The following is a 21,462-nucleotide window of genomic DNA, read 5'->3' as shown; positions in this document are numbered from 1 at the left end:
GGCCCAGATTCAAGCTGTCATGTTGTGACCTCTGCATTTAGCATGTTTCTCCAGATAGAAGAGTGCATTCTTTAGTTAATGTGTATGTTTATATTAGCAAGTATTTGTCAGTTTACATTCAGCCCCGTACTGGGTATGCTGTGTGTGTGTGTGTGGGGGGGGGGAGAATTCATGTGATCTCTTTTCCTCATAGCACCTCTTGGGGAGAGTGAACCATGAACTCTGTTTCCCAGGTGCCCTCATGTAAAGCATATGCAAGGGAATATTAAGGTGGCATGCTGGCACTTGTATCATCCCCTAATGAATAGCAGTCCCCATCCTTTTAAGACTTGTGACACACTGTTATTGTTTGATTTTACAGCACCTACCCCACTCTGCAGAAAAAGGAAAAATGTTCCATATGGTAGATATTTTTAAATTCAAAGTGAATTGGAAAATATTCTGTTTTTAGAATTATACTGCATGGCAAGGGCACAACGAGACAGGGACTCTCATATGCTGCGGAAGGGCAGCATGAAAATTCATAAATCTGTCTGGGAAGCAGTTTGGCAATAAGTAACATAGGCTTTAAGAGTTTATACCCTTTGACCTGGTAATTAAGGGTTTGCTAAAGGTTTAGCTAGAAGAAATAATCAAATATTTTAAACAAATCACCTTAGAAGCACTTTTAGTGTATCGTTTTTCTTTTTAATATGAATATAGCTATTTTAATGCTAGAAACTTCATATGTTACTGCTCAGACATCTACATGCCTTTATGCTTTAGAAATTAATTTTAACACATGAATATATTCTTGGGGAAGGAAGAAGGGGACTAGGATTGAGTGATCAAAGAAAATTGAAGCTTTTGTCTGCAATGTTCTATGTTTTTGCCTGCAGTATCATTTAAATAGTAAAAACTCAGAGACAAATGCCTAACAATATGAAATTGGTAAATAAATCATAGTATATGCATATCATGGAATATTGTTAATAATGCTGTTTTAGAAAAAATTAACAACCCTGGGTAAGTGCTCCCAGTTTAATGTTAAGTAAGTAATTCATAGTACAAGATTGCATTTATATGATCTCAAATTGTTAAAAGTCATGAATGTTTATTTATCTGTTAAGAGAAGAAGATATGCCAAAAGGTGTGACTATTTCTGAGTTGAGAGACTGTCAGTAATTTTTATTTTTCCTTATATATATTTTTTTCAAAAACATATTATTCTTATTTTACTAATTATTTTTTCTATTACCTATCTTTTTATGCATGTATTTTATTTTTGTAAGACAGTGTCTTTTTTGTTAGATAGTGTCTTAATCCTATAGATTTTTAGAATTTTGCAATATACTATATTTTCTTGTGCTACCATTCATCTACATTGTTTTAAATGGCTGCATAATGTACCATTCTGTGCATTAATTTATTTAACCAACTTTCTATTGGGACACTGATGTTACTTAGTTTCTCACTATCAAAAAGGACTCAGAAAAATCTTTTTTTTTTGTATCAGGGATTGAACCCAGGGGCACTTTACCACTGAACCACATACCCAGTCCTTTTTATTTTAAATTTTGAGATAGGGTCTTGCTAAGCTGCTTAGAGCCTTGCTGAGTTGCTGAGGCAAGCCTCAAACTTGTGAGCTTCCTGTCTCAACCTCCTGAGTTGCCAGAATTACAGGTGTGTGCCATCATGCCTGGCAAATCTTGTATGAACATCTTTTGCATTTGTTTTTGTAATTTTGACAAGCTCCTTGTAGTGGACTTGCTAGGTCAAAGATTATACATATTTAAAATTTGGTAGCTGCTTCTGTGTTGCTCAATGGTATGAAAATGACTTTTTCCCACTTTTGCCTATGTTAGGTATTTTTATTATTTTTGATATTTGTTAATATTACAGGTGGAAATGTTGTCTTTGTGTTTTGATTTTTATTTATCTGATTATTAGTGAAGTTGGATGTTTTTGTATATTTTTTGCATTTCCTTCCATGAATGTTTTTCTTTGTAATCAAACACACAAACAACAACAACAACAATAAAACTTGAGGAAATTCTTTTTTCACAAGTACATAACAAAATTTCATGGTACTCAGTGAAGTTTGGTGGAGGGGGACACTGTGTGATGTTGAAATTCTGTCTAGAAATGGTCACCTGGAGAAGGTAGTAGACCTAGGGAACTTTTGATGATCCTCACTGCTTTTGGAGAGATGGTGAGGTTTTGGTGCTTACGTAATGGCTAGTAGTGAGGTTAAACTGTCTTTACTGATTTACAGAAGCTACCAATGGTGCAGTGCCCCAGGGCCAGCGACCACCCCCTCGTATCAAGAATTTTCAGATAAACAACCAGATTGTAAAACTCAAATACTGTTATACATGTAAGATCTTCCGGCCTCCTCGGGCCTCCCATTGCAGCATTTGTGACAACTGTGTGGGTGAGTAAAACCAACAGGATATTGCCTGGGGGGAAAACTGAATTGAATCGGGGGTCAGGGTGATCACCAGTTCTTGGGAAAAGGCAGTGGAGGGCTGGGATAGTGGCTCAGTGTTAGAGCGCTTGCCTAGCATGTGTGAGGCCCTGAGATTGATTCTCAGAACCACATACCAATAAATAAATAAAATTAAAATTTCATCAACAACTGATAAAAATATTTTTTAAAAAAGTCAAAGGAGGTGAGAAGATAGATTTAGCTGGGAAACAAGGTAGATTTAGATAGGAAAGAAGCTACTGCACAATGGTAAATCGATTATACCTGTGTACACCAAATCATAATTTAAAATCCTCTAGTCTAAAATGGAAACAATCAAAGAAAACCCCAAACTCTTTGGTAAATAGGAAAATAAACTTTACCTGTTTCTGAAATCTAGATTTCCTCCACTGGATCCAGGTCATGTGGGGCCCTCCTTACATAGAGGGAGGAGCATCCTTGACCACTGGAGGGCAGTATTGAGGAAGGGAGGCCTATGTCACAGTAGTATTCCCAAGAAGAAAGGTGGTAGCATTTATATAGTTCCTACTATGCACTAGGTACTGTACTTATAATACCCCCACCCCAAAGTTGGTATTATCCCCATTTAACAGATGAGGAAATAGTGAAGTACCTTTGTATAAGCTCATGTGATTAGCATGAGATGAAGCTGGAATAGATATAAAAAAAAGCCCTCATTTTTCACTGTAGTGCGGCCAGTGTAGGTGTACGTGATTCACCTATGCTTCCATCCATATGTATGTAGCTTCCTTGTAAACACTGCCTACTATGTGGTAAACCCTGGGAAGGATCAGAAACAAGCAATGTGCTAATTGATAGGCACATGTGTAACATTGCTTATATTATTATTATTATTAGGGATAATTCCAACATTCTACATGCCATGCAGCATGTCCATGGTCCTTGCTTTCTTCTGACTAGCCAATTCATTAGCCAAAGCGTGGAGAAATATATCTTGCTTTATTTGGTGGAAATCTATATATAGGATAGGATTCTATAAATCGAAACTCATTTTTTATTTTTTTGGTACCAGGTATTGAACTCAGAGACATTAAACCACTGAGCCACATACCCAGCCCATTTTATTTTTTTTTTTAATTTTTGAGGCAGGGTCTCATTGAATTGCTTTAGGACCTCGCTAACTTGCTGAGGCTGGCTTTGAGCTCACGATATTCTTGCTTTATTCTCCTGAGATGCTGAGATTACAGGCATGCACCACCATGTCTGGCTTTAATACATATTTTTTTTAAAGAGAGAGTGAGAGAGGAGAGAGAGAGAGAGAGAGAGAGAGAGAGAGAGAGAGAGAGAATTTTTAATATTTATTTTTTAGTTCTCGGCGGACACAACATCTTTGTTGGTATGTGGTGCTGAGGATCGAACCTGGGCCGCACGCATGCCAGGCAAGCACGCTACCGCTTGAGCCACATCCCCAGCCCTTTAATACATATTTTATTTTATTTATTTTTTAAAAATATTTATTTTAAAGTTTTAGGTGGATACAATATCTTTATTTTATATTTATGTGGTGCTGAGGATCGAACCCAGTGCCCCGCACATGCTAGGCGAGCGCGTTACCACTTGAGCCACCTCCCCAGCCCAGTAATGCAGTATTTATTACACAGTAAATCCTTTTTAAAATAATTTATTAATTTTAATTAGGTATATATGACAGCAGAATGCATTTTGATTCACTGTACACAATTGCAGCACAACTTTTCATTTCAGTGATTGCACACGATGTAGCATCCCATCATACGTGTAGTCATACATGTACCTAGGGTAATGATGTCCTTCTCATTCCACAGTCTTTCCTGCCCCCATGCACCCTCCCCACCCTCCCTCCCCTTAGACCAATCATAGTTTTTCCATTTTTCCCATGCCTCCCCCACATGGTAAATTCTTACAGGTTCTAGAATCTGTTTCTGGGCTTTTCCCATTCCACTGAGCTATGCCACACTATTTTAAGTATACTATAATTTTATATGTTTAATAAATGAAGATCAAGAAAAACTACACTACTAATTTTTCAAAATTCCCTTTACTATTTTCAACTATTTATTCTTCCTGAACTTAGGAGGCCCACCTGTTAAGGTTTTTAATTGGAAAAGCAATGTCTCAGCTCTTAACTGGCAGAGTGAGAGAGATCACTTAACCACTTAGAGCCTTAGTTTCTTTATCTGTAAAATGGGAACAAGAGTGTTCTTTTAACTTCCCATGTGATTATGGGGATCAAATGAAATGACTGTGAAAATATTTTGAAAAAGTAAAGGCTGAAAATACATGTTTTTCACAATTGAAGGCAATGACTGGAATCTTTGAATTAGGTGAACGGTGGGGTTGCTTTTGTTCTGGAGGCTTTGGTATTGGACTCTTGTCTTTTTCCCACAGAGCGATTTGACCATCACTGCCCCTGGGTGGGGAACTGTGTTGGAAAGAGGAACTACCGTTACTTCTACCTCTTCATCCTTTCTCTCTCCCTCCTCACAATTTATGTCTTCGCCTTCAACATCGTCTATGTGGCCCTCAGTGAGTATGCAGGGCAGTTACTGGAGTGGGGGTGGGGAGGGAGAAGAGGTGAAGACAGCTTTGGGGGGTGGTTGGGTTTCTGGTGGGACTTTTGCCATTATGAAGCACCTCAGGTCTGATTAGAAATGAGCACTACTGTTTGCCCTGGAGCCAGGCTGCTGAATTCAGCGCACATCAATAATTATTTACCAAGTGTTTCAGCCTTCTCTCTGACCCTGTGTTGAAGACCAGGGCCATAATTACTGGTCTATATCCAGAGTACTGGGCATTTCGGGAGTGATCTCAAAGTTTGGGGATGTATTTTGGCTCACTGCATCCTTTTTCCCCCTTGTGCTAGGCAGCAGAATGGATTCTACCCAAGAAATGTCTTTTAGTAACTTGGGTTTCACTTTGGAGATAGAAAATACACACCCACATCATATACACACACCAACAATCTAAGGGCAAGTGGGATGTGGAGTTAAGGGAGTAAACTTGATCAAAACAACTTTTTGGAAAGATAGGAGCTCTGAGATGGATTTTGCACAAGGGAGGGACCCTGATAGGTGAGGAGAGAGGATTTTTCTTTTTTTTTAAATTTTTTTTAGTTGCCAATGGACCTTTATTTTATTTATTGATATGCGGTATTGAGGATCGAACCTGGTGCCTCACGCATGCTGGGCAAGTGCTCTGTCACTGAGCCACCACCCCAGCCCGAGAGAGGATTTTTCTTGACTATTTCTGGTTTCTTTCATCTGTTATTATCTCCATACATGTCCATATTTGGGGGCTGGGAAAAGGGATGGAAGCCTGATGGTTGGCTTCTGCCCAACTTTAGTCTGTGTCTGGCCCTGCATTGGAAATGTGAACTCCTCAGTCAAAAGAGTGCCAGCTTGGAAAGGAGACTCTTCACCCTTGCTTGAGTGTGAGCCACTCTTTTGCCAATGTGGAACATGGGATATGGAGGGAAGGAAATGAGTGGGCACTAGGATACTTTGTCAGACTACTAAAGTCTCTAATTTTTCTGTCTACTCCTCCTCCCAATTTCACAGAATCCCTGAAAATTGGATTCTTGGAGACGTTGAAAGAAACTCCTGGAACATATCCTCCCCTGGCAGTATGTCCCTGCGAAACCTTCTTAAACTACTTTCCAGCATGTCATCTCCTGTCAGTTCTCCTACCATCTAGTTTTCAGACATTAGAGAGTGCGAAAGCCTAATTTTTTTTTTTTTAAATAGTGTAGTCTTAGTGGTAGCAACCAGAATGGAATATGGCCAGGGCTCAAAGGGAGGTCTTTCCCTCATCCCCTTGCCATCTGCCTCTTTCCCAACTCCTTTTCCCAGATATGACCTCTTTCCTTTAGTGGGTTGTACTTGCCTCAATATCTTATTGTACTTGCCTCAATATCTTACTGGAAGTCCCATCTTCCTGTTGTAATCAAAACTTCTTTTGTACAGTAGCTATGTTTCTGAAAAGGAGATGTAGATTTCTATAAATCACATGTTGTTTCTTTCCCATTAATGTTTCACTTAAAAAGCTTATATTTTGATGAGATTTGCACTACCAGCGATGGCCAATATTGTTTAGCCTTGGCCCTCTCTAAAGAGTGAAAGACAAAAAAAAAACAGGCAAACACTTAAATACACTAGTGATGGTAGAGATTTGTTCAGTAGGGAATGAAGGGAAATCTTTTACCTAGTGGAATTCATCTGGATATTTGGCTTTTTGTGACATTTGTTCTAAGAGGTAAAGATGGTGTGACTGGTACCATAAATATGATCTGAGGTATCAACTTCCCTGGTGTGACTTCTTCAGCATTCCTTAACCTAACATCACTGTTCTAGAAGTCCTCATTTGCTTCTTCACACTCTGGTCCGTCGTGGGACTGACTGGATTTCACACTTTCCTCGTGGCTCTCAATCAGACAACCAATGAAGACGTGAGTCAACTTTCTTTTTCTCCTCATCAGATATTCTCATTCTCCCAAAAGCCTATTCTCATTTTACTTGGTAGAGAACCAGTCTCCAGGGCCTGGAAGATTGAGGTGAGCAGAAATCTGGTTTAGAAGATCCTTAAATCAGATGTGTGGAAGGCAGACTGCTTTGTTTGGCGCTGAATGCCTGTAGGGCATTAGGAAGAAGAGGTCAAAGAGTTGGGTGGGTGTAAGGTCTTTAACTATTCATAGGTCCTTAAAAGTTAGCCAGATGCCTCTGGATTTGGAGTGGAAAGGGGCAATACCATTGAATAAATTCTTGCTTTAAAAAAGGTGCCAGTTAGTCCACATTCATTGTAGAAAATCAGAAAATACAGATGAGCAGAAAGGAGAAAATGAATCCCTGTAATTTTACCTTCTGTCATTTTCTTAATGTCATGATTTATAGTCTTCCAAACTTGTCTGGACTTATTCTCATGTTTGTTTATGCATACATTATGTATTTTTCAATAAAATGATTTATCTGCTTTTTTCCTTTTATGAACATTTTCATGTCTCTATACAGTGTATTTCTTTTTTATTGTGATAAAATATACTCAAGGTATGCCATCTTCACCATTTAAAAAATTTTTTAGTTGTAGATGGACATAATACCTTTATTTATTTTTATGTGGCACTGAGGATCAAACCCAGTGCCTTCCAAATTTGAGGTGAGTGCTCAACCACTGAACTACAACCCCAGCCCCATCTTCACCATTTTTAAATGTACAGTTCAGGGGCATTGAGTATATTCACATCCTTGTACAACCGCTGCCTCCATCCACCTCCTGAACTTTCTCATCATACCATGCCACATGTATTTCTTCAGCATAGTTTTAAATGAAAGCCTTGGCTTTTATTTTGTAGATCAAAGGATCATGGACAGGGAAGAATCGTGTCCAGAATCCCTACAGCCATGGCAACATTGTGAAGAACTGCTGTGAAGTCCTGTGTGGCCCCTTGCCTCCCAGGTACTCAAGAGACTAAAATGTCCTGAGATTCTTGGGATGAGCAATGTAACCTTATTCTTTTACCTGGTCCAGTGCATTCTTCTGCATGTGAACTCTCAGTGTCAAATAGGTCTGGTGCCATATCTACATGGAACATAGACCATGGGCTGGCTATTTTGAAGAGATCATATTTTATTGTCATTTCATTTGTTTGTTCCTTATTTATTATGGCATTCACTGGTTTGTGAAAGAAAAAAAATGAATGGGAGATAGCAGGTGTGTTCTTGGATCAGGCTAAATTGCCAAAGGACAGATTTATATTTCCTATATACACAACGGGATTCAGTGGCCTGGGTGGGTGGAGAAGAGAATGCCAAGTCCTTGATTAACTCTCGTCTCCTTCAGTGTGCTGGATCGAAGGGGTATTTTGCCACTGGAGGAAAGTGGAAGTCGACCTCCCAGTACTCAAGAGACCAATAGCAGCCTCTTGCCACAGAGCCCAGTAAGTGTTCCTGATTTATGGTTGAGTCTGTGATAGAAAGCATGTAGACTAACTTTATAGCTTAGAGATACAATTAGGCAATTTCATATCCTTATCTCTCCAGCAACCCTGTCTCTGCTTCTGTTTGACATTGCCTCTAGCTCTTTGTGCCCTTGAGGTAGATTAAGGTTTATTCATTTCTTTGACATATATTGAGCAACTAATGTGTGCCAGCTACTATGCTAGGTACTGGGGACACACCAGTAAACAAGGCAAATTATGTCCCTGCTTTCAAGGAGCTCATTGTCTGTGGGGGCCAAGGGATAACAAAAAAGGTCATTGCTCAATGTTGTGAAACATACCTTAATGAAGGAAGCATAAAATGTTACAGAAGCAAAGGTGGGGTCAGGGGGCTATGTTAGAGTTGGTGATGTGCTTACCTTGGTAGGAGGGCACTTCATTGCTGGAATATGTAGATGTGGAAAGTGTCCCAGCAGTCCTGCTCAGTATATATTTCATAAAATATCCTAAAAAGTTATTATTTGAACTTTGTTTTTAATGTTTTATTAGTGCATTATAGTTATACAGTGGTGGGGCTCATTGTAACATATTCATATATGCACATAACATAATTTGCTCCAATACATTCCCAGGTACTTCACTTTTCCCTCCCCTCTTCCTTCCTCCTGTTCCCTTTTTTTCCACTCTTCTGGTCTTCCTTCCGTTTATTTATGTAATGTTTATATATATTTAAGAGCTTTATTGAGATATGATTGACCTACCATATAATCTCTATTTAAAATGTACGGTTCCCTGGTATTGTATATTCAGAGTTGTGTGATCCTTGAAACAATTAATTTAAAAGCATTTTATTAAACTACCTGTCAAAAAACTTTGTACTATTAGCTGCCATTCTCTTTCCTCCCGACTCCTTTAGCCCCCTCCCAAGACAGCCACTGAAATCTACTTTCTTTTGCTTTAGATTTACCTATTTTGTACATTTTGCATAATTGGAATTCCACAATATATGGTACTTTGTGACTAGATTCTTTTACTTAATACAGTATTTTTAAGATTCACCCATATTGCAGCAGGAAGCAGTACTTCATTCCTTTATATAGCTTACTAATATTCCATTATTTAGCTGTACCATATTTTATTTGTCCATTCATTAGTTGATGTACTTTTGGGCTGTTTCTACCATTTGTTTATTGTAAGTAATGCTGTTGTGAACATTTGTACAATTTTATACAATATTTTTGCATGAATACAAGCTTTCATTTCTTTTGATGGGGAATGAAATTACTGGTGAATATAGTAATTCTGTGTTTAACCTTTTGAGAAATTGCTGCATTGTTTTCCAAAGTGGGTATGCCATTTTACATCCCCATTAGCAGTGTATAAGTATTTCAGTTTTTCTATATCCTTGGTAACCTTTATTATCTGACGTTTGGATTTTAGTCATCTTAGTGGGTGTGGAGAGGTATCTCATTGTGGTTTTCATTTGTGTTTCCGTAATGACTAATGATGTTGTGTGTCTTTCCATTGTAGGTATTGGCTATTTGTATATCTTTGGAGAAGAGTCTATTTTTAAGCTTTGTCCATTTTTAAAATTGAATTATTTGTGTTTTTTATTATTGAGTTATAAGAGTTCTTTATATGATCTGTATACAAGTCCCTTCGAGATATATGATTTGCAAATATCTCCCATTCTGTGGGTTGTCTTTTCACTTGCTTGATGATGTGTCACCTTTAAAGCACAAAAGTTTTAACTTTTGATATAGTCCAGTTTATCTTTTCTGTTGTTGTTGCTTGTGTTTTTGGTGACATATCTAAGAAACCTTCGCCTAATCCAAGGTAATGAAGATTTATGCCTGATTTCCTGTAAGAGTTTTATAGTTTTTGGCTCTTAACATTTTAGCTCTTTGATCCATTTTGAGTTAATTTTTATATATGGTGTGAGGTAGGGGGTCTGCATTCTTTCTTTTGCCTATGGATATCCAGTTATCTTTGTATCAGTTGTTGGAAAGACTATTCTTTTTTCTATAGAATTATCGTTACCCTTGTTGAAAAGCATTTAACTGTAAATGTTAGAGTTTGTTTCTGAACTTTCAATTCTATTCTGTTGATCAATATGTCTTTTCTTATGCCTAAACCACACTGTCTTGGTTACTCTAGCATTGTAGTATGTTTTGAGATTAGGAAATATGAGTCCTTCAACTATATTATTCTTTTTCATGATGGCTTTGACTATTCTAGGTCCTTTGAATTTCCATATGAGTCATAGGATCAGCTTATCAATTTCTGCAAAGAAGTCAGTTGACATTTTAATAGGGATTGCATTGAATCTATAGGTCAATTTGGGGAATATTGCCATCTTAACAAGATTGTTTTCTGAGTTACTAACATGAGTTATCTTTTTGTTTGTTTAGGTTTTTGATTTCTTTCAATAATATTTCATAGTTTTCAGAGTTGAAAACTTATTCTTTTTTATATATATTTTTAGTTGTCAATAGACCTTTATTTTATTTACTTATATGCGGCACTGAGAATCAAACCCAGGGCCTCACACGTGCTAGGCAAGCACTGTACCACTGAGTCACAACTGCAGCCCTGAACACTTATTTTTTTAAGATTTTTATTTTATTCTTTATTTTAATAATACTGGGGAATAAATACAGGAGAACTATACTACTGAGCTACATCCCCAGTCCTTTTAATTATTTCTTTAAAATTTTCAGATAGGGCCTTCCTAAATTGTTGAGGCTAGCCTTGAAGTTATGATCCTCTTGCCTCAGCCTCCCTAGTTGCTGAGATTACAGACTTATGCCACCATATTTGGCTAAATTTTACACTTCTTTTGCTACATTTGTTTATAAGTATTTTATTCCTTTTGATGTTACTATAAATTAAATTGTTTTCCTAATTTTCTTCCTGGAATTTTTCATTGGGAGTATATTGGGAGTACACAAATTGATCTTTGTATATTATTATTGTATCCTGAAATCTTGCTGAAATTATTTATTAGTTATAATAGATTTCTAGTCAATTTAGACTTTATTTTAAAATAGCATCCTATTTTAATTTGAATAGATTTTGTAAAGTAAGTCATTGTTCTCTACTTTGTCTTTCATTTTAATGTACAGCATACTGATACTTATGTATTAGTGTCATCATTTTGAATATCATTTTTCTGATGAGTGTGGTCCCAAACCATAGCAATTTAAGAAGGTGACTTTCAGTTGAATGTGGGTGAAATGTAGTATTTTAGAATAATTAGGGGACATTTTTAAACCATATATGATCATCTGAAACCCCACATTCTTTGATTTGGAGTCAGTATTCTAGTGAGTTCTGTGTAAGGGCAGAAACAGGGTTGAGAACCATTGGGTCAGCACTTTTTGGTCAAGTACATTATAACGTTCTGTTGTGAAAGGGGCCATCTAATTATTTGTGGTCCTTATCATTATTATTATCACAAATATTAATGGAAGCATCTGTCCACAATAGCCAGTTGAGGAGAGAACTCAAGTAAGCTTCAGTTGAATCTGCTGAGAATGTGTAGCCTGGTCTTGGGCTGAGTTTAGTGATGGTGGCTGCATATCTGTAGCATCAGTGTGGTGGAGAGCTTTTGAGGAAGAGATCAGGGTCTGGATTATCTGCATTTGGATTTTGAGAGAGAGAGAGCCTTGTGTTGAATCTGATATCTTTTCCCTTTCAGGCCCCAACAGAACACCTGAACTCCAATGAGATGCTGGAGGACAACAGCACTCCGGAAGAGATGCCACCTCCAGAGCCCCCAGAGCCACCACAGGATGCAACTGAAGCTGAGAAGTAGCCTATCTATGGAAGAGACTTTTGTTTGTGTTTAATTAGGGCTATGAGAGATTTCAGGGGAGAAGATATACCCGAGACAGAGAGCAAGTAAGCTGTCCCTTTTACTGTTTTCCTTTGGTCTTTAGATACCCAATTGCACACTGGCATTTTCTTGCTGCAAGCTTTTTTTTTTTTTTTATTTCTGGACTCAAGGCAGTGGCAGAAGATGTCAGTCACCTCTGGCAACTGGACAAATGGGTCTTTTGGACCTTGGCACTTATTTCCCATGGCCCTAGCCATGGGGTCTCCTTGGACTCCTCTCCCCACCAGATCCCAGCTCTCCTGCTTGGGGTCATTGGTCTCATTATGGGGCTAACGATTCTTGAGACTGGCTCAAGTCCTCAAGCTGCTGCATGTCCTGAGTCCAGAAGCAGACACAGAAACCTCTGGCCAGGGAATCCTAACTGGGTTCTTCTCCTTCAGAATTGATAAGGATGGAGAGTGAGGTTGGAGGATTCTCCTGGCTACAAAGTGCCAGCATTGCCAGCCAATCCTTTTAGGAATAGGGCAGGTACCTTCCTCTTGTATTTATTCATGTAGCTTTTCTCCTTTGTCCCCCATCCACTCTCTAACACCCATGTCCCACTCTTTCCCCATTAGATATATGTAAGTAGTTTTAGTAGAGCTAACAATTTACATTTCTCGTAGATTCTCCAGGAACTTTTAATACCTGTGCTATTCTCAATAAGAATTGACAAGATGCCAATGGCATAACCCCTCACACTCTCTGCCTCATCTCTCCTCCTTTCTCATTAGCCCATTTAAATTTTTTTTTCTTTTTACTCTTGCTCCCAATAGGAGCAGGAACAGCAGTAATAAAAGTCTACACTTTGGTGATTCCTTTTCCTCAGAGGAAACCCAAGTGCTCACTTAAACACTACCCCCTCAGATTCCCTGTGTGAGGCCTACAGAGGCCCTGAATGCACAAATGGGGAAATCAAGGCACAGAGAGGCTCTCCTCTCCTCTCCTCTCCCTCTATGTCCCCTTAAAAAAAAAAGGAAAAAGAAAAAAAAAGAGAGAAAAAAAAAAAAAGGCTAACCAGTACTTCCATTAAGCCTTGGCTGAGTGAGGGAAAGCCCAGAACTGCTGCCCTCCCGGGTAACCCACTCCAAGGCCTCAGCCCACCTTGGGCAATGGTAACCACACCAGGGGCTTCCTCCAAGCCCCACTCTTCCAGCACTTCCACTGGCAGAGTCCCAGAGCCACTTCACCCTGGGGGTGGGCTGTGGCCCCCAGTAAGCTCTGCTCAGGACCTGCACTATTTCAGGGAAGAAGATTTATGTATTATATGTGGCTATATTTCCTAAAGCACCTGTGTTTTTCTCTTTCTAAGCCAGGGTCCTGTCTGGATGATTTATGGGGATGGGGGGAGTGTAAACCAGAACTTTTAATCTATTTGAAGGCGATTAAACTGTGTCTAATGCAAACTGCCTGTCTCTTCCTTCCCCTTCCATTTCAAGAACCACCATGGGGATGTGAATGTGTTTGTGTGTTGGGTGGGGGGTGGGGGTTGGAAGGGTTGCTTGTTACTACCCATACTTCCATTTTCCAGGGTACCCTTGGGTTGGAGAGATAGCTCCCAAACTCAAACTCTCCATTGATCTCTACTACCTTCTGGGCCGAAGTTTATCTCACTCTGGACTATGACAAAGGACTTCTAAGCAATATACAGTGTGAACAAGATTAGGATGGTTGAGAAATTATCCTTAAGAGAACAAGTTCTTCATTAGGATATTGTTTGTAAGCAGATAGGCACTGTTTATTGCAGATGAGTCTTGGTTATTAAAGCAGGCTCACCAGGGCCTTCCCTTGGAAATATTTTATTTTAGTGGTCTTTTACAAGTGATGGTATATATATTTTTTTCAAATAATCTGTAATCAAGACTCCTTACTGATTCCTAGCTCACTCTTCCCAGTTAATCGGAATTAGTGAAATTTGGCTGCTCCCAGATTTTTCTCTGTGTCTCCCTATTTTCCTTGTAGCAAGATTTGAATTTAGCATGAGAGAGAGAGATGGGAGAGAGATTGATTCATATCCCTCTCCTATTTGCTTCTATTTTACCATTCTTTTTCTGGCTCTCTCAATTTTATTTTTTTCAATTAGGTTTTAGTTATTTCAAAATAAGGCCAAGCTTGGAGAGTTTGGAAATTATTATTTTTTTCCAGTCAAGCTGTCATTCGTGTGAACTCTTTCTAGTCAGTACTCAGCCCATCCTGTCTCAGCCTGTCTCCTCTCTTGGGCCAGGATGGATCTCTCTCCTCCCTCAACTTACCTCAGCCACTTTCCTGCTGACCCTTAGGTCACTCAGAGAAGTTTTTCTTTCTGATGTGAAGGGTCAAGTGGAAATGTCTTATCTGTAGTGTGAAATGATTTTTAAAAATGTTTCTGTTTTTTCATATGCCCAGCCCACTTTCTTTTCCTTTATAAATCTGTATTTAAGACCTTGGCCTCAAGATCTTTCCCATTTATACCATGCACCAGCCAAGATTGTCCCTAGTCTGAGCTCTGATCAGAGGAGAGATTGAAGGATTGATCTTACCCTGGAGAAAGGGGCCTTATATTATTTGATCTTTTCGATGGTTGACACTCTCTCCAACTCCCCCTTTCCTTCCCATTCCTCATGCTTCCTATGCACCCTACTTCCCCAGGCCAGGAGGGTTGGCACTGATCCAAAAACCTCTGGGGGTGGGGTGGAACTTATGTCCATTTGACTCTGGAGCCCTCCTGGCCCTGGCTGAGATCATCATCTCCCCGTTCACATTTTCCCCCAGGAGTAGGGTTGGGTTAGAGGTGGGTTCTAATTCTATAGCAGATAGATTCCATTCTTCCCATCCTGACCATCCTGCCTTTACTCCTAATACCCCTTTTCCTACTGACCAAATCTCTTTACTTTGTTGGGGAAAAGAAGTATTTTGTTTTTAAATCTATTTTCTAACTTAAATGCAATTTAATATGTAAATCTCTGCACTTTTGTGTGAGCCTACAAATGTGTATGTGTTGGGGGTTTTTCACTCTCTGGTATTTCTTAATAAAGAAATCTTTCTTTTGGGGGGAAGCCAATTAATGAAGGAGACTTGAATGGTCTTAGAAATACAGGGCTGTCTGTTTCTTTGTGCTTTTGCCTCATTTCTTTACTTGTGTCTAGTGTGAGTGATCGGGACCCCCTCCCCCACTTTTTGACCCCCTTCCTTTGAGAGGGCCCTCAACTTAGTGGGCCAGAGAGAGGAACCTGGCCTGTGTCTGATACCCCTCTGGGACCACTTGGATTGGTTCAAGTGGTAACCTAGCAACTGAGATCCCCCACTCCCCATGTTCTGGCCCTGTTAGTCCTTTTCTTCCAGCTCAGTTCATTTTATACTCCTGAGGCTGAGGCCAGCCTAGGGAAAATCACTCAGGGATCACAGTAAGTGGTTTTTAAAAAATGATAATTTGTTCTCATGACTTGGTACTACTAAAGGAAAGTCATATTATCAATAATTCAAGAGGCATTTGTGTCACTTTTGAGAATACATTCTAGGAACTTCTTGCTGTTGTTAGGTGACAGGTTTTGGAAATAGTCTCAAAGGCTCAAACTTTGAATATCATTAGTTTTAAAGGATGCGAGCCCAACTCAGAGAGAGAGTGCAATTGACTCTTTGTGGGTTTCTTGTTTTGGATAAATATGAAAGGGGAATGGGAGATATAAATCTGCATCTGAAAAACTTTCAAATGTCCTACAAAGCATGTAGGTGGAAAAAACTGGAATAACTACCTGAGCTTAATTATTTCACAAATAAACACAAAATTCATATATATATATAAGAATTTCCAGGAATGCAAACTTATAAATTGGGGAAAGATGGTATTTTACTTTGTTCAAAACTTTACTATGAGTTATTCATGACTTTCAAAAACCATGCCACTATAAGTAGTGCCATTCGTGGGTATTTAAGTTGCCAGCACAGCCTATCTGAATGATCCTACATTTCTAGCACCTGCGTTCAACAGGGATTCTACAGATAGATGGGAGAATTTCACACTTTATTGTATGTTTTAGTGTAGTCTTGCCTAGGTATTTATATATTAAAATACATATAATCTTACTATAAATTACTTTCTTAGTACAGTCAACCCTGTAATCTGTGGGTTCTACATCCATAGATTAAATTAACTAACCTTGGATGGAAAATATTCAAACATTTTTTTTTCATGTCATTAGTCCCTAAACAATATAACAATGATTTGTGTAGCATTTACGTTGTATTAGGTAACAGAAGTAATCTAGCTATGATTTAAAGCATTCAGGAGTATGTGGATAATTAATTCCTATACAAATACTATTCCATATGCCAGCATCTATAGATTTTGGTATTCTTGGGATGTGGAAGGAACAATGGGGCCAATTGTCCTAACTATACATTACATTGGTATTTTTTAAATTATAAGTATAATCAGATTATATTAACAATGAAGTTCATTTTGGGCTGGGGTAAAAGGTGCTTTAAAATACTATTAACTAGCAAGGAAGCATTGGACTGCTAGGATTGAGAACCATTGGACCAGATTATCTTTTTTTTTTTTTTTTAGTGGTGCTGGAAATCAAACCCAGGGCATGGTGCATGCTAGGCAAGCACTCTACCAGTGACTTGTGCTGCCAGCCCTCAGAGATTCCTTTCTCACTCAAAATATTTATAAAGACCAAGCAGAAAATAAATGAACATGCCTCTCACCTCACACCTTTAATATGCTTTAAAAAAATTTTTAAAGTAATATATGCTCATTGTTGAACATTGGAAAAGTACAGGAAAAGTAAGAATATATTTTTTAAAAATCATCTATAAACTTATCACCAAGATATAGTAATCACTGTTATGCTTTGGTTGTTTCTTTCTAGTCTTTTTGGCATGTAAACATTTAAACATAACTGGAATTCAACTATAAAATATAGTTTCATAAATCTGCTTTTTTGCTTAGTATTTTCCATATCATTAGAAATTATTTGAAAATATTTCTTAATGACTCCACAAAACAGTCATAACCTTCCCCCTGGAATCTGATATTAAGGAGTTTCCAGTTTTTCATTATTATAAGTAATGTTGTGAGAACTTCCTTAGATGTGGACATATCTGTGATTATTTCCTTAGGATAGATTACTAGAAGTGGAATTATTGTGTCAAAGAGAATGCTATTTTAAATAAATAAAAAGTGCTATTTTAATGCTCTTGGTAAATATGGTCAAATTGCTTTACAGAAAGGCTGTCGCAGTTTGTTCTGCCTGCAGTGTATCAGAGAACCTGCTTCAGTCCATCTCATGCAAACATTTGGTACAGTAATTTGATAGCTGTAAACATATCTTAGTGCCATGTAGTTTATATATCTTTGATTAATCTTGAAATTACACATTTTCTGCCCCTCTTCTCTGCCCTATATTACAATTTTTATTTCTTCTATGAATTGTCTGTCCAAGACCTTTGAATATTTTTCTTCTGATATTAGGTGGTTTTTAATCCATTAATAAATTAGAACTTAGAGCTCACATTCCACCATAGGCCAGGGAATGAGGGGACCCTTAATTTAGAAGTGGTTTTACAACTCTATAACATGGAGTGGAATCATTTTCTTCACATTCCATGCCCCTTTGCTTTCTTTAAACCCTCATTTTCCACTGTCTTTTCAGCCAGTTACTGCCTATCTCTTTGGCTATATATCAACAGCTATTTGGCTGTTGTAACTTGGCTGAAAGAATTAGAGTTTTGTGTCCAAATAATAGACATGATGGTTATTTGTCATAAAATATAGGTTATGTTGAACAACAAAGCTGAAGGGAATGTATCAATCATATAATCCATATAGCTCATTTGTGCTCACATGTGTGTGTTCTTTCCAAATTAAGTACAATGACTTATCCAAGGTCACATAAAGAATTACTGGTACAGCCAAGACCAAAATGAAGATGCACTTACTTCCAGTTTAGAGAGCTCTCCAGTATTACCCATTGCCCCTCTTCCAAGCAGGTATAGACAAAGGAAGGAGTTTGAATAACTGCAAATGTCATTTTTCATCTTAATGGAAGGATCCTTTTCTTTATTTCATATTCAATAAATACTTGTTGAATGTTGACCATGTTCTAGTATTAACTTTAGGAGAAATTGCATTGCTGACCATGCTATCTTATAAGTAAGTTGAGGAACGACAATGATTTTAGGATTGTTTGCCATTTTAGATTAATATATCTGTTGATGTCCATTTTAGGCATGCAGAAGGCTTACTATATATAGTAGGGCTGACATAGAACAAGAGATTTACATTTAAAACAAAAACCCAACAACCACCCCCATGTCAGCCCTACTATATATAGTCAGCCTTCTGCATGCAGGAAAGGTAGCAGAATACAACAGTCACTAATATGCCATTATGTAATATTGTGAGTATGTAACAGTTGTGATTCTGCAATCTGTATCTGGGGGTAAAAATGGGAGTTCAAAACCCAGTTGAGTCTAATGTATGAAAGACGATATATCATGAGCTCTGTAATGTTTTGAACAATCAATAAAAAAAATGTAAATCTCTTTCCAGAACCCTGCACTTGTATTGAACTGATGGTGGGATTTCTTTAGCACAGAAAGTCAGGAAGTTGCTTTGCCAGGTTCCCACAGTCAAGTTGGCTGTCCCTTTGTGAGGGCCATTGCCCTGGGCTCTTTTTAACTTTCTGACGCTATCCCAGGCAGGTCCCAGAGGCAATGGTATACAAATGCTATATTGGTCACTGTGAAGTTATAGGAAAAGGTGAAGCCTACATATCAAGTACTATAGAATTCCATTTATTTAGGTCCTTCCTGGAGGAGGAGTCTTGGCTGGGACTAGAGGGGAGGCAGTTCCTTCCCACTTGATTGTGTTGTTGGCTGAATAATATGTAAGGTGGCCACTGTTGTGTGAGAAGCAAAGGGAGCTTCTATTGTGAAGGAAGGAGGGCTGGGAGAGCCCTTCTTTTCCCAGCTGGGAAACCTCATACTTCATCCTGAATTTCCTGACTTGGAAGGGGGAAGGTGTTGGGCCCTTCTGGGACTATGATGGTCAGTGTGGTTTTTTTTCCCCCTGACAAACAACAGTCGTTAGCTTTTGTTTTAATGCCTTTGGTCACCGATAGCCCAACTGTAGCCTCCACTTCTGTGAGAAGCCTGAGTAGGAAGTTCCAGGAGTGAGAAGTTGGATGGCCACAGGCAGGGGCTGGAGCCTCAGTGCCATGTATCAGATCACATAGCCATGGCAGTGGGGGTATAAGGAGAGGAAAGGGGTGGAAGGAGAGGGAATGCATGGAGGGAACCTGCCTGGGATGGTCCATGGTAGTGTTATGGGAGGGGAGCAAGTTTGGCTGGGATATGCCATTACCCCAAGCTGCTTTCCCTGATGGGAAGGAGGGGGTGAAAATGGCTCTCACTCTGAACTGGGGATGAGCTGGTTGAATCCTAATTCTTGAATCGGGCCTGTTTCCTCTTCCTTCTAGCAGAAAGAAGTCCAAGGGGAGTTGCCTAATGGGAGTCTAATGCCCAGGGTTGACCATCCTACTAGGAACTGGGTAGAGCCAGGGCTGTCCCAGGTCTTTAGGTCAGCTTTCTCTTCATCACTAGCCTCTCTGAACGCCAGAGGTGGCACTCTCTATCAGCCCTTCAACAATTCCCACACCATCTAGGGGCTTGGATATTGGTTTGTCTTTGGGCTATGGCAGGTCCTAATGTCAGTCAGTATGCAGACAAGTACATATTGAGATCACCTGTGTGCCCAGCATTGAGCACAGTAACCTGGAGGTTATAGAAAGGTCAAATAGCAGCTGCTTATTGCCACTGTATGCTAGAAACTTAATATACACTATCTCATTTATTTCTCTAACAACCCCAAGAGGTAGGTATTGTTAGATCACAGTAGTTTACAGAAAAGAAATGTGTATGCATGTAACCTAGCCTGAAGTCATGTGATTAGTAAGTGGTGGAGCCAGAATTTGAAAATATTTCAACTCCAAAGCCTTTGTTCCTGGTCACTGTACTCTAACTAGTGATCAGAAGTGAGATGCTTTGAAGGGAGTGAAATGGAGGGTGGTGCAAATTGAAGTATAAGACATTGCCATTCATTGGGAATTTGTGCTGGACACTGTGCTAAGTATAGGCATTAGTAATTCTCCATAATATCTCTGGGGACCAGTATTATTATACCCTTTTTATTGATGTGGAAATTGAGATTTAAGGAGTTCAGTGACTTGTCCAAGGTGACTCAGCTAGAGGTGTTACAGTGAGGACTTGAACTAAGATTGTCCTGAGCTCCTGAATGCTATGCCTCACCTGCCCTAGAGGAGATTCTACTCACTAGAAGAAGAGTTTCAGGCTGATCTGTAGCTCTGCTCAGCAGTGCCTTTCTTGCCCCTGAGGTTCTGGCCTGGTGTCTGCATTTCCTTGAAGCCCCTCCTCACCTGCCCCTCTCAAACTCCTGTGAGCACTGGAGCCCTTGTATTGCTAACTACCTGAAGCCTGTAATTACCCTCTAGGCCAAACTGAGCCCCATGGCTAGAGACATCCTCCTACTTCCCAACCCCCTCCCTAGGACTTGGGAGGATTTCAAAACACCATTTTCTCAGGCATTTCTCTTTTCTAATATTTTACTTTCCTCAGTTTAGATAGACATTACCCACATGTTTTTTTCCAGTGGTGTTGGGACCAAATCCAGGGCCTTGTGCATGCTAGGCAAATACTTTACTACCGACTATACCCCTAGCCCTACTCAGGAGTTTTAAAAGGTCAAAGAATCTTCTCTAATAGGTGCCCTTTGAGGTGTATGGATTTTAAAGCACTTGGGCATTATTAAACCCTACTTCCCCATCTTTCCAGAATCCCTTGCTACAACCCTAGATTAGAGACCAGAGGTTTTGGCCCTATTTGTTTGTTAGCTTTAGTTTTTCAAAGATTGTTCCTTTTTTTCTGAACTGGGGATAGATAACAAAATTAACAGATATTTTTGAATCAGATATTATTTCATCCTAATGAAACATGAATGTAGAAAGTGAACACTTCTAGCTCTCACTGCCACAGTCCTACCTACTCCCCTCAAAACACCACCACCTGGGGCTGGGGATGTGGCTCAAGTGGTAGTGCGCTCGCCTGGCATGCGTGCAGCCTGGGTTCGATCCTTAGCACTACATACAAACAAAGATGTTGTGTCCACTGAAAACTAAAAAATAAATA

At 39.1% G+C, this 21,462-nt stretch overlaps 1 protein-coding gene across 1 annotated transcript in view; it reads left to right on the top strand.

Annotated features, from left to right (window-relative positions):
• The window catches only part of ZDHHC9 (zDHHC palmitoyltransferase 9), a 29,587-nt gene extending 15,856 nt beyond the window's left edge, over positions 1-13,731 (top strand). Inside the window, exons 4-10 of the mRNA XM_081278392.1 lie at positions 2,255-2,413; positions 4,856-4,993; positions 6,025-6,089; positions 6,804-6,911; positions 7,812-7,915; positions 8,300-8,396; positions 12,097-13,731. Of these exons, the coding sequence (XP_081134518.1) occupies positions 2,255-2,413; positions 4,856-4,993; positions 6,025-6,089; positions 6,804-6,911; positions 7,812-7,915; positions 8,300-8,396; positions 12,097-12,213 (788 nt within the window). The 3' untranslated portion in view covers positions 12,214-13,731. The remainder of the gene's footprint in view (positions 1-2,254; positions 2,414-4,855; positions 4,994-6,024; positions 6,090-6,803; positions 6,912-7,811; positions 7,916-8,299; positions 8,397-12,096) is intronic.
• The last annotated feature ends 7,731 nt before the right edge of the window (positions 13,732-21,462 follow it).

This window comes from Spermophilus citellus (genome assembly GCF_964194105.1).
Source record: "Spermophilus citellus genome assembly, chromosome: X".
In the NCBI taxonomy this organism is placed as follows: domain Eukaryota; kingdom Metazoa; phylum Chordata; class Mammalia; order Rodentia; family Sciuridae; genus Spermophilus; species Spermophilus citellus.
Note: the sequence above shows the minus strand (reverse complement) of the source record. Positions and strands in the feature narration are given on the sequence as shown.